Source organism: Ictalurus furcatus, chromosome 18 (assembly GCF_023375685.1).
Source record: "Ictalurus furcatus strain D&B chromosome 18, Billie_1.0, whole genome shotgun sequence".
Taxonomy (NCBI): Eukaryota; Metazoa; Chordata; class Actinopteri; order Siluriformes; family Ictaluridae; genus Ictalurus; species Ictalurus furcatus.
Window position 1 is genome coordinate 7,566,773 of NC_071272.1, and position 13,483 is coordinate 7,580,255.

General features: G+C 40.0%; 1 protein-coding gene across 2 annotated transcripts in view; it reads right to left on the minus strand.

The window, feature by feature from the left end:
• The window catches only part of ptpn13 (protein tyrosine phosphatase non-receptor type 13), a 63,974-nt gene that overhangs the window by 8,583 nt on the left and 41,908 nt on the right, over positions 1–13,483 (minus strand). The window contains exons 17-32 of one of the 2 annotated variants that reach the window (XM_053648170.1): positions 13,053–13,215; positions 12,560–12,878; positions 11,953–12,062; positions 11,729–11,785; positions 11,524–11,613; positions 10,623–10,730; positions 10,206–10,337; positions 9,570–9,889; positions 7,221–7,340; positions 4,694–4,787; positions 4,391–4,476; positions 3,229–3,382; positions 2,868–3,082; positions 2,442–2,540; positions 1,252–1,556; positions 60–210 (exon numbers count right to left, since the gene is read on the minus strand). In XM_053648170.1, the coding sequence (XP_053504145.1) occupies positions 60–210; positions 1,252–1,556; positions 2,442–2,540; positions 2,868–3,082; positions 3,229–3,382; positions 4,391–4,476; positions 4,694–4,787; positions 7,221–7,340; positions 9,570–9,889; positions 10,206–10,337; positions 10,623–10,730; positions 11,524–11,613; positions 11,729–11,785; positions 11,953–12,062; positions 12,560–12,878; positions 13,053–13,215 (2,523 nt within the window). The remainder of the gene's footprint in view (positions 1–59; positions 211–1,251; positions 1,557–2,441; positions 2,541–2,867; positions 3,083–3,228; positions 3,383–4,390; positions 4,477–4,693; positions 4,788–7,220; positions 7,341–9,569; positions 9,890–10,205; positions 10,338–10,622; positions 10,731–11,523; positions 11,614–11,728; positions 11,786–11,952; positions 12,063–12,559; positions 12,879–13,052; positions 13,216–13,483) is intronic. The other variant, XM_053648171.1, reaches the window with a different exon arrangement.

Genomic DNA, 13,483 nt, shown 5'->3' on the forward strand with positions numbered 1-13,483 from the left:
ATTGAAGGGGCATTCTGTGTCATATAGATATTAAGACGAGGAGCTGATGGGGAGCTTACAGGCAGGTAGTCATCTGTGTCTGGACTTTGCTCTGGAAGTGTGAGGTTGAGGGGGGTGGGAAGTGCAGGGGTCAAAGGGTGAGAACTGGGGTTTAGGATGCCTGCTTCAGGAGGAGCTGGAGACGAGAGAAGAGGGGACGAGGGAGGTGGCCTGAGAGAGAGAGAGGGAGGGAGGGAGGAAAGGAGGGAGGGAGAGAGAGAGGAGGTTTGAGACAAACTGAATTAACAGTTTAAAGATGCCTTCAGTGCATTAGCGCACTGTTTTTATATTACACGGCGAGTCACAACAGGAGCTAACAGAACACGGGTTACAGCACATTTCAGTATGCATTATATCCACTTCTCGACTTATTTACTGATGAACTAACTTAAATTTACTAAACTATGTAATGACTAACATATGAATGCACCAAATTACTTCCATAATTACCAACATGTATACCGAAATATTAATTTACTACTTTACTAACTAGCTAAATTACTAACTAGATAACTTTCTATCCAGCTTACTAGGTTACTAACTTAATAATGTGCTAACAAATTTACTAACCTACAACTAGCAAACTTACGAATTTGAAAAATGTATGTACATACCAATGTACTAATGCATCAACTTAATTTATTTGCGTAATTACTAACATACATACTGAATTATTCATTTACTAACTCCATAACTTTCTATCCAATTTATGTTACTATACTAGTTACTAAAACTTACTTGCATGCATACTAACATACTAATTTACCAACTTACTAACTAGCTATTTTACTAATTTACTAACTAGTTGTTTTACTAGCTAGCTTTTTTACTAATTTACTAGCTAGCTATTTTACTCACTAGCTATTTTACTAGCTAGCTATTTTACTAATTTACTAACTAGCTATTTTACTAACTAGCTATTTTACTAATTTACTAGCTAGCTAAATTACTGTTACTTACAACTTACTAATTTATTTGCAAAGTTAACATACTACTAAATTTATTAATGTGGTAACATTAATTTACAAACATACTGACATTAATTGACTCTTTTCATTCTTTTTTTACTGGTTCACCAAATTAATTTATGGCTTAATTACTCAAACACAGAGTTATGTATAATTTAGTTTCCTCATTATCTTTCTTAATTTTTGTCTCAACCTCCTCAATGGTTCTCAAGACGAAATTTCCTGAAAGAAACCGGTCTCTGACCTCCTGCTGGCCTCGGCCCTGTCGGCGGACTGGCTGGCATTGACGTAGGCCGAGTGGATGGTATCGTCCATCTCCCAGGCGGACTCGTTCTGACCTGCAGGACTAAAGCCCTCCTCATCTTCCTCCCCTTCCTCATCAGTGCTGTCACTGTAGCTGTCTCTACGGCTCGGCGACTTCATCAGCATCCTCTCCAGAGCCTGTTCCACGATGCCCAGAGAATTTGGTGTCTCCTCCTGCGGGGGAGATGTCGGTTTCGGGGCAAGTTTTGGCTTCGGTGGAGGTTCCTTACGGGGGGACGGGGCGGTCTGGGGGATGAAGATTGAAAAGTTAAACATGACAATTGGCATCAATTACCAAATGAGATTCCATCTTTTGCAACTGATGAGATGAAAAAAAGTCTGTCTTTTAGGTCACATTTCACACCTTGAATGGTCCTCATGCATTACATTTTCACAGGAGCATTTATACATAAGAAAAATGTCATGTTCAAGAACATCCAGTTAGTTAGTGAATTAGTGAATTAGTTAGTAGTATCCTACTTTAAATTCCCAGATAAGGAGGAGCCTCACTAATCCGAACCTCGGCTGGTCACCTTTGAATCGTGTAATTAACAATCAATTACTGCGATTTTAGATACGGATTTACGGGGTCGATTTAGCTCACTTATTTATTCAGCAATTTATTCACTGCACGCAGGAGTTTAATAAAAATATTGTGAAACGCAACCATTTCATATTAATGACTTGGAATAATGTGATTACCACTAGCTAGACAATCTGAACAAAAGTAATTGCACCCTACACAGGGAGGAAAAGTTAGCATGCATTTGATGTATTTTAGCAGACACGCTGCAGTGGCTGAGCTGCATTACTGGATGATTTAGCGCATGCCGCTCTTAGGGAGGTGCTCTCGTCATTGTTTTCAGCTCTTTCATGGAGTTCAGGGGCATGGCTAAACGGCTTGGCTTGATCATTTAAGATAAGATGATACTTTATTAATCCCCAGACGGAGAAATTTGGGTGGAAACTTACTGCTGACTGGAGTTTATTAACATATGCGAGTTCACATTCAGACCACCAAAAGTGCATGGATCTGCAAAACTGACAGGACAGCCTGATTTATAATGTTCCACATTAGATGGGATTCATTTTAATATTAAATCCAGTGTATAAGGACGCCATTTCGTGTACTTGGCTAGAGGAATCCATGTCAGGAAGAACTCCTGTTTCGGGCCTGCACAGCAGCAGCGTCACTTCCTGACCCGTCCCTCTTAAAGCAGAGATCACCTCCTGAAACACACAGACGCTTGTGTTAGATAGAGATTTGGAAATGTTGAGTCGATCCAACTTGCTACGTAACTAGATAACAGAACAAAGTGGTGAAGTTTCTGTGGTCTGTGGTCATGGACTGATAGAGTTTTTTTTTTTACTACATTGAAATATATTCCGGTGCAGTGTCACCTAGTGGACAAAGTAACTAACCATGCAAAAGTTTTTGCGATTGAATGTTAAACAAACTTTATGTAATTACTTTTTTGTAACCCTCTTAAGATGGTGATGGTATTTAAACCGGTGGAAAGGAGAGAAGAAGGACGTGTTAAATACAGCATAACGTACGTGTTGCGTGAGCCCTTTAAGTGGAGTTTGATTGACACGCAGGATGACGTCGCCCACTCGGATCATACCACTCTCGGCAGCTGGCTGGCCGGGGAACAGCTTCTTGACCCGGACCATGCTGGTACCGAGCGGCTCGTCCGGAACATTCTCCTCACGGCTGAAGCTGAACCCGAGACCAGAGGTGTTCTTCAGCAAGCGCACGTCAAACACGTTATCTACAGGAGGGAGACGCACACACACCCACACATGCACATACACACACGAGATTCGTACGTCTGCGTTTGTGTGAAAAAGAAGTGTTGGTGTCCGACATTCAGAAATAAATTCTATTAATAGAAACACACACATTCATACAGTGTACCTGGCGTGATGAAGCTGTACTCTGGCTGGGGTTTTCTCACGACACTCCGAAGTTGAGGTTTGGTGTCTCGGATTATTGAAGTGCCCTGAGGGGTGAGAGGAGCGTGAACTCTGTCTTCTGGGAGCTGTCCTCTCTCCAACAACAGACGGACCACCTGAAAGAAAAAAAAAGAAAAAAAAAAAAAGAAGTGAGAGCGAGAGAGAGAGAGAGAGAGAGAGAGAGAGAGAGAGTAAGCAAGTACAGGGAATATGGAATGGCCTAATCTACATCTTTCCAGCAGTAAAAGACTGAAAAATGCTAAAACATTACAGAGACTGGGGGGGGGGGGGTTTCAGGGTTCATTACTGCTGCTTATTACATTATTATATACTGCCTACTACATTACTATTATCCATAACAAAAGAACAAAATACTGTAATACATTAATATCATTGTTTCAGGTTTAACCTCTCAACACACTTCTGACTATTATTAATTAATTAAATTATACTATTAATTAAATCTCGACGCTTCCAACATGGCGGACGGACAGATACATCACTTTATACCACGGCGCAGCTGAATGCTCGAATCTGATTGGTCAGAAGGTGTGCATTATTTTTCGTATAACAGCACAGCTAGTTCAGGCTGTAACATGAACGATCCGTTAATATTAACGCGCTCGCTTTGATACGTCATTGTTTCTATAGCAACAGCTCATACACAGGGACTTGTACATACGGCGGAGGTTCCACATAATCCAAGACTAATAATAGACTGATTTAGAAACGTGTCATTTAACAAAGTAATTCTTATAATTGTTGATATGGTGAAGTTTTTTTGTTAGAAGTCATTCGTTTAACATTTATGGAAGTGTGTGAGTGAGTGGGCAAGACTGTGTGTGTGTGGTGAGGGAATGACTGTTTATCTCAGCCATAACGTAGGTGAAAACACAAACTAACTTGTCTCTCGAATTTAACTCAAAGTATAAACCCATTAAAATGAGTGACGTGTTTGTTAATACGTTGAATATTGAAATTGTTGGCAAACTGCTGTGGTATAAAGCAGAACAACACGCTAACGACACAATATATTAACATTATTTTCGGATAACTGCTCGGTCTGGAGCGTGTCAATATCTTACATAGCTAGTGAAAGCAACTGATTCTATTGCGTTCCTCACCTGTCCCGTGTCTCTCAGAGCTTCCACCGCCTCCTTATGAGTGGCTCCTTCCAGACTTCTCCCATTCACAGCCACCACACGGTCTCCTGAATCAATCACACACACACACACACACACACACACACACACACACACACAAAACTCACATGCTAGATTTGTGAAAATAGTCTTATTATAAACAATATTTATGTTTGGTGGGGGGCGGGGGGGGGGGGGGTTTGACCACCTGCTACAGATCAAAAAAAAAAAAACAGACTGCAATCCCAATTACTTTAAACACTAATGCGGAATGTAATTCTTTACCTTTCTTGATCCTCCCATCCAACTCGGCTGCACCTTTAGGGACGATCCCTTTGACATAGATCCCGCCGTGCCTCAGCGACGTATTGGAGCCACCCTGTGTCACGCAATACAGCCGTTAACACACTTCTGCTAACTCGTACACTATAATCTAGTCTACGTGGGTTTTGCTAGTCTGGGTTTCTGATACAGGGTCTGATTGGATTTGAGCTGTTTCTACTGGGCAGCTGTTAGAATGAGGCTTCATACACATTACACAAGCGGTGAATTAAAAAAAATAACGTGAATATTATAGATTCAATCATTATGTGGATCAAGCTCTAAGGCAATGCCAAGTAAAACCAGCTCATTTATTCATTTGTGAAGAACGTAGGATCTTTATTGTGCTCAGACTGAACAGTAACATCATGATTACTACTGTATCAGGACTGATTTGGATTGAAGGGTAATGCAAAGCACGTGAAAACCACTCCAGGACAGAAATCACACTGTTGCAAGCTGCGACAGTGAACTTCTAATGCATCACCGCTACCACTTAGCAATATCCCCTTTAAAAAAAAATAAATAAAATAATGTAGTGTATACTGTCAGACATGGACCGTGGTGCCGCTTCAGGATAACCACCTTCACATCCTTCACATTTCAGGTTCAATCCTTATTCAACACACCTGATAATCAAGAGCTGATAAAAGAACCTCAGGCCAAATGCTAATGTCTGAAAGACGATTTCTTGGTAGAATTTATTCTTAAAAAAGTGATTAATGCTTAAAAACTATTGTTTGATATGAAAAAGAAAACTTAGTAGAAAGGATGGTGTCTCATGTGTAGGCGTTTTGTGCTTTTTTTGCTAGCTAATCAACTAATTAGCAGGTCATAAGAGGTGACATTTCTTCTAAATATACTCTGCTAAAACTCATCTGAGGGCACAAGGACAGTAAACCAATCTTATGCTACTTTAATATTTAATTTCATTACATAAAACACATTCACAGCTAAGTAAATCAGGACTCTAATGGAAACCATGAAGCCATTCGCAGTTATCGGTCATTGCTAAGTATAATTACTGTATAATTTCAGTCATGCAGAATGTTTTCTTTTCATAATTTAACAACACATCTGAAGGAAATGTTCATGTATCTTCATAACTCTGTCTTGTTTCCACTTTCACTCTGCCTTTACTGTCCATAGGGAAAAAAAAAAAAACAAACAAACAAACAAAAAAAAAAAAAACAATGGCTGTTTGCTAACTAGCTAGATTGTTGCTAAGTGTATTTACGGTTTAATTTTAGTCATGAAGAAGGTTCTCTTAGTAATTTAACATCACATCTGAGGCAAACGTTGATATAACAACTTTGTCTCATTTCTACATTCCTCAGAGTCATTAGCTAGCCTGTGCTCTGTCCATATTTCCCAGTTTCCTAGCAATAGGGTGACTTTAAAAGAGACACAAGTTAGCTATCGGTGCTAGCGTATTTACCATGTAATTACTGTGTAATTTTAGTCATACTATGACTTTTCTTAGTAATTCAACATCACATCTCTGGGAAATGTTGATGTTCTTGACAAGTTTGTCTAGTTTCCACTGTTACACTGTGTTTTTATTCTTCATATAAACGTAAATATCATGCCTCAGTAAATCATGCATTAGCTAGCTTATGCGCTGTGTCCATACTTGCTTTAAACACATCAGTTAGCTGTTAGTTTGCTAGTGTAATTATCATGCAGTTGCTGTGTAATTTTAGTCATATGGTATATTTTCTTAGTAATTTAACAACAAATCTGAGGCAAATGTTGATATTCTTGACAACTATGACTAGTTTTTGCAGTCACTTGTGCTTTACTATCCATATAAATGACACCTGTTACTTGCTAGCTCCCTATGAACACTCAGTCATTAGCCAGCTTATGCTTGGCATCCATTTTTCCCTGTTGCCTAGCAACAGTGTTCTCACCACATATGTTCACCTGCACATTTTCTAATGTTGAAAGCACAAATTCGGAAATCTCATTTAAGAGCATTAGTACATTATGAGTAATATTTGGTTCCATAATAGCATTTGGGGGAAAAATAGTTTTGTTAGAACAAAATCAGCAAGTTGAAGTGGTTTTTTTGTTTTGTTTCCTTCCTCAAAATGGCTGAAAGCAACAGTGAGATGTGAATTTTGTTGTTTAGGATAAAATCCGTGCCTGAATATTAGAGCCAGGTGTGTTAATTAAGAGTTGGAGGTAAATGTTAAGGATCTGATTTGCCCAGTCGTACTGCTACAGGGTTTGTAATGCGTTTCGATTTTACCTTTTGCTAAGTGAGATTGAGGAGTTCAAAACGCTTGTAAAAACCTGCATGCACAGTGCCAAGAGAGCCACTACTTTCCCCAAAACCGAAGCCAAGCGAGGAGCTTCAAAAAAATAAAGCAGCACGGGCTACGGAGGAGGGGAAACACAGCAAACACACACACAGAGCAATAAGTAAACAAAAACAGGGGAAAAAAGGAAGAAATAAAGAGAGAGTGAAAACCTTTCCGAACAGTACCGTGACACTAATGCCCAGACTGCTGTCTATTTTGGACAGCTCAACGTCAAATAGCTCTCCGGGCTGGAGACTATTGACTGCTGGGCCATTACCACTTAATCTGTCCGTGACGGAGACGTCCTGCAAACAGAGAAGAGCTGCGTAAATACACACACGTAAGGCCACAGCCTGGGGGAGGGCATGCAGAGGTTCGGGAGACGTCAGAGGGTACAGGGTTTAGGGTGTCAAGCCTTGTGCAGGTCAGCATCATGCATTCACAGACTGCATCCACATTCAAAATGCAAAAACGGGCAGTTAGCCGAGTCACGGAGGTGGAATTTTTCTGGAAATCCCAGTATAAAATTTATATATATAATCAGCAAAAAAAAAAAAATAATAAGGAAACGTCCCTTTTTCAGGAGATAATTTTGTAAAAGCCGAATAATCTTTACAGATCTTTATCAGAAAGGGTTTAAACGATGTTTTTCATGCATGTTTAATGAACCATGCAATTAAGGTCACAGTTACAATAATCTAGGACACTAAAGAGACCTTTCTACTGACTGTGAAAGACACCAGAAGAAAGATGCCTAGGGTTCCTGCTCACCTGCGTGAACATGCCATAAGCCTGCTGCAGGGAGGCATGAGGACTGCAGATGTGTCCAGAGCAATTAACTGCAATGTCTGTAATGTAAGACGCCTAAGACGGTGCTACAGGGACACAGGAAGGACAGCTGATCGTCCTCGCAATGGAAAGTTACATGTAAGCGTGTCCCCCCCCTAGATTTGATCGAGAACTTGCAGATGCCTTGGTAGAAGAGTGGAGTAACATCTCACAGCAAGAACTGACAAATCTGGTGCAGTCCATGAGGAGATGCACTATAGTACTTAAAGCAGCTGCAGGCCACCAGATACTGACTGTTCCTTCTGATATCGATCCTCGTTTTGTTCAGGGACTCATTACTCCATTTCTGTTCATCAAATGTCTGTGAAACTTCGTCAGTTTATGTCTCAGTTGTTCAATCTTATGTTAATACAAATATTTACACTAAGAAGTTCGCAGGAAATAAATGCAGTTGAATGTGAGAGGACGTTTCTTTTTTTGCCGAGTATTATTTATATATATATATATATATATATATATATATATATATATATATATATATATATATATATTTATATTATACATGTATAATATATATCTCATATATTATATCATCTCATATATATACATACATATATATATATACATATATACATACATACACACACATATATACATACATACACACACATATATATATATATATATATATATATATATATATATATATATATATATATATATATATATTTGATTTAACACATTTGACGAACATTTTAATATTCCAGACAACTTTTCCATGTTTCCCAATCGCCTAGGACCAGTGTTAAGAGTCAGAAACCAATCACAAGACGTTCTCTGTTTGAGGCACCGAACGAGTCCACAAAGCTGTTCAAGTCCATGCAGTTCGCGCAATGCTAAAGTGGTGGTTACAAGCTTCTGTTACTTGTTAGCTACAGTGCGTTAGACTTGTAGCTTCAATGCAAATCTAAAGTAGTAAAAACCTGACGGCTTTTGGAGTGAAGTCAAGAAAAGTCGCATAAACTTTTAGATAAGCTATTCTTTTAAAAGGGTAAGTGTGTCATAATAACTTTGTGCTACAGGTAGGGCTGGGCAATATATCATCAATATTGTGATAAATGAGTTCACGATACACTTTTCTGAGATATCGTTGGTACGGTGATGTATTTTTAAAATATTTTTAAGAATTGCAAATTAAATGGATGTCGCTGATTTGACATAATTCTAAATAAATAAATAAATAAATAAATAAACCTTGTGATACACATCGTATAGTACATCGTAGACCTGTCCGTAGACAAGTATTGTGATATGATATTGCGGTCATGTTGCCCAGCCCTAGATACAGGGTATTTATTTATTTATTGTAAAATAAAATAGACTAACTAAATGATACTGACAGTAGAACCGTGTTCTGCTGTCTGTCTTAGTACTCATCTTTTTACCTTCAATAACTACTTTAGAGTTTGTACCCCACATTCCTGCCATTAAAACCGAGAACACGAAGGACCGTAAAAATAAAGGCGGCCAGCAAGGTAAAAATATTTTCTAGAATTGGGTAAAAATTAAGTAATAAACATGTCCATTTCATTTCCTCAGACTCATCCTTCACGAGTTTATCGAGCATTTATTGAAAATATAAAATACAAAATACACAAGATATTCAAAAAATCATCTTTCTACAACAAACAGTAAATCATTCGCACTAAGCTCTAAAATCAAATCACTATGATCTCAGACACTACCTTCATAGACTTTTGCTTGTCCTGGTTACTCGAGTGCGTGTCCTCGTCCATGTCCGAGTCGCCTCTGTCCGAGATCTCCGGCTCTCTCGGAGCATCAGGGCCTTTGGACTTCCTGGTTTTGGGGGGCAGCGCTGGAGGGATGGGGTCAGCCCCGCTTTCATCTTTCTGGTGCATGCCGTTGAGTTGTGTCTGTGGGACGTTTCCTGCTACGTTCTTACCGAAGAAGGGAGGGGAAGTCTGAACCAGATCCTCGGAGGAAGAATCCACGTTGACTTCCTGTCTCGACTTGTCTTTGTAGTGGGAGAGATCTGAAGGAGAGTCTATGAGACAGATGGGTTTGATGTTCAGATCAGAAAACCAGCATCGTGTCTAAGCCTGCCATGGACTTCATGATCAAATGACCAAACGATCTAAAATAATAATAATAATAATAAATAAACGCATCAAATGAAGCATCGATACTGGCCTCAAATTTCTTCTCTTTAAAGGGTGGTATGATAAAACCTGGTGCTCCACAAAGCTCTATCTTAACACTCACTCTTTTTCCTGTATATGCACCCATTTGGGCAAATTGTCTGGAAAAATAACGTTAAAAAAAGAATTTTTGGCCAGGGACGTTATGAAGTAAGGTGATACCTGCAAAGAGTCGCTCTTTGGGCTGTGACACCAGCAGTGTGACATCATCTGGACAACTCTGCAAGATCTCCACGGTTTCCTCATGAGAAAGACCTTCAACGCCGATACTGTTCACTTTGAGCAGCCGGTCACCTACAGCCACGACACACACACATGTGAAAGTAAATAGTAAGTAGAGTTTTTCTATGAATATGCTCATTTCATACCAGTTATCTCCACTAACAACTTCTTGTGGTCAAAGCGGGTATTACATGCTAAGTTAGACAATTCTTTAGTTTCAGAGATTCGGGACTTCTTTAGTAGGCTGTGTGATGTTGGTGTGCAGTCAGACTGCAGTGACGTGTATAGAAGTGAAACATGTGTAAAAAGTACAGCGATCTGATATTTGGTATCGTCTTCTTCTGAACAGATCCACACCTGGTTTCAGGCGTCCATCGATGTCAGCAGGTCCGCCTGGAGTGATGGAGCTGATGATGGTGCCCAGATCCATTCGGCCTGCGCTCTCTCCTCCACTGATCTGAAAGCCTGGAGCGCGCGCACACACACACACACACACACACACAAAACTGTCACATCTCCATGGTTTGATTCTCTCATTATGCAAAATTTGCCCGTGCACAAATGCTACCGCACAAATTTTTAAAAGCCTATTTATTTTGCTCATGGAAAATGAAATGTCTGGATAAAGACGACAGTGGGTCCATGATAGCTGGAGGATATCAGCTTTGATAAGTAAAACAGCTATTACTTAGCACTGACTGGCAGACAGTGGCCACACCTTCACTAAAACTGGCAGACACAGGCCACACCTCCTTCACTAAAACTCACAGAGATGAGGCCACGCCTCCATCATTAGAACTTGCAGAGACGAGGACATGCCTCCTTCACTAGAACTTGCAGAGATGAGGCCACGCCTCCTTCACTGTGACTGGAAGACCGAGGCCACGATTTAATCACTGTGACTGACAGGTATAAAGGCCACACCTCCTTCAACAGAATCTGGAGATCACACCTCCTTCAATGAGACTGACAGACACAGGGGCCACACCTCCTTCAATAGAACTCAGAAGCCACACCTCCTTCACTGTGACTGACATGTATAGAGGCCACACCTCCTGTGATTGACAGAGGCCATGCCTTCTTCACTAGAACAGACAGGCATAGGTGCCATGCCTTCTTCCATCCTAGAGTCGGTATACATAATATAACACCTTCCCATTTATTCCTGAGAGAGAGAGAGAGAGAGAGAGAGAGAGAGAGAGACAGAGAGACAGAGAGACAGAGAGAGACAGAGAGGGACAAACAGACAGACTCTCACCCAGTCCATACTTCACATCCTTCTTCAGACTAACGCTTTTAATTTCACGCTCAGGGGAAGGCAACATATCCAACTTTTTCTTCAGTGAATCTGTAGATTCATAAAACAGAAACACAAACACACACACACACACACACACACACACACAGTGATTGATTGCATAGCCATATTTAGATGCATGTGTGCGTGTGGCGTTAAATCTTACCAGTAATTCCTATTGATGAGACCGGGGTTGAGAAGTCAGAGCCATGCACGCTAACGCCTGAACACAGACACGCACGCGCACACACACACATACGGAAACTTGAGGAACACATTTTCTTTCACGTTTCTAAGTGCAGAATATATAATGATATACAATAACAGTGCCAGTTACAAAAGGTTGTTAATCTACCCGTTATTTAAACCCAAATATTTCTGGCTGCTGACCTTCGACATACGGAGCTGCACTCTCCTCGCAGGACGACGTGTCTGAATCTTTCTTCAGGTTTTTTGGGCTCCAGCTCGGTGAATCTGCGTGGCCCATGGACCTGAAGGCACTGCGGGGAAGGACGACAAGAAGAGAGTGGTTTAAAATAAATAAAGTTTTCCTGTTTCCTCATTCTTTCATTCATGATTTATAAACCGCGAGATGAAAATCAATCATTATTATTATTAATAAAAATAATAATAATAATAATACTCATTTTTATGTAATAACGTGTATATTTTTTTAATATATATTTTTATATATTTATATATTTTGATATTTTATATATATATATATATATATATAAACACATTATATACATACATATATGCATGCACATACACATATATACACATACACACACACACACATATATATATATATATATATATATATATATATATATATATATATATAGAGAGAGAGAGAGAGAGAGAGAGAGAGAGAGAGAGAGAGAAATATAAAAAGGTACAAAATGAATAATAATATTTTCATGATTATGGTTTTTAAAAATGGTCATTGCGTTATTTCACATTAGCGTGTAGTTGTATTCACGTGTTCCCCCACCTCTCCTGCTGCCCGTGAACAGCGATGGAGTTGGTATCGGAGCTAGCGCGCTGGTGTACGGAAATGAATGTCGCCCCCCGGTGCTCGGGAGACTCGGGCAGCTCGCCCAGGTTGTGATGAGAGCGGCTCTTCATCCTGGAGCTGGGGTTCGCGCTAAAGGCGGGAAAAGCTCGCTCCTCTGAGCTCGACATTCTCTTCAGGCTGTCTGGGTTGGAGCGGGTGCTCATTGTGGCGCTAGCTGCTAGGCTAGCTAAGCTAACGGCCCTGCCCAGGCTTTCAGGACCCACAGGGTACTGCAACATGTTCAGAGGAGAGTTTTCTACAAAGGAAGAGAAGGGAAGAAAACTTTTCAACATTGCTCTTGCTGCATGCTGCCATTTTCAAACGCTAGGGCTCTAGTTACACTAGTATGGCAAGGGAAAGAGGGGGAATTATTAAGGGTTTATTAATTTTTTTACAGAGCAGTATAAATGATGAGTGATGGTGTTGGTACCGAGCTCCTGCTGCTCCTGGTTGCTCTGCCGTGTTTTCATCTGCTGGTGGAATTTGTACTGCTCTAAGCACAGCTGGAACAGATACTGACACGTCTTCTGACTGTCTGTCTGGAACACGTGTTTGATCCCATCTGATGAGTTCTGGAGACAAATCTTCTTTTTCTGGAACGAACACACACACTATTACATAATGTTCAGGTTTCTGTATAATGTTTCCGACATGTTATTCAGCAGCCGACCAAATAACGGAGTTATTAACATTCATGTCTTGCTGGTTATCTGTGTACAATTACTGAATGCCAATATCCTTTCTATCTTTCTTATCCTTTTTTCTCTCATTCTTTTTTTGCATTCACTCATTCTTTATAGCTTTCTTTTTTTAAATTCATTCTTTCATGAATTTTTTTTTTCTTTGCCTTTCAGTAATTCC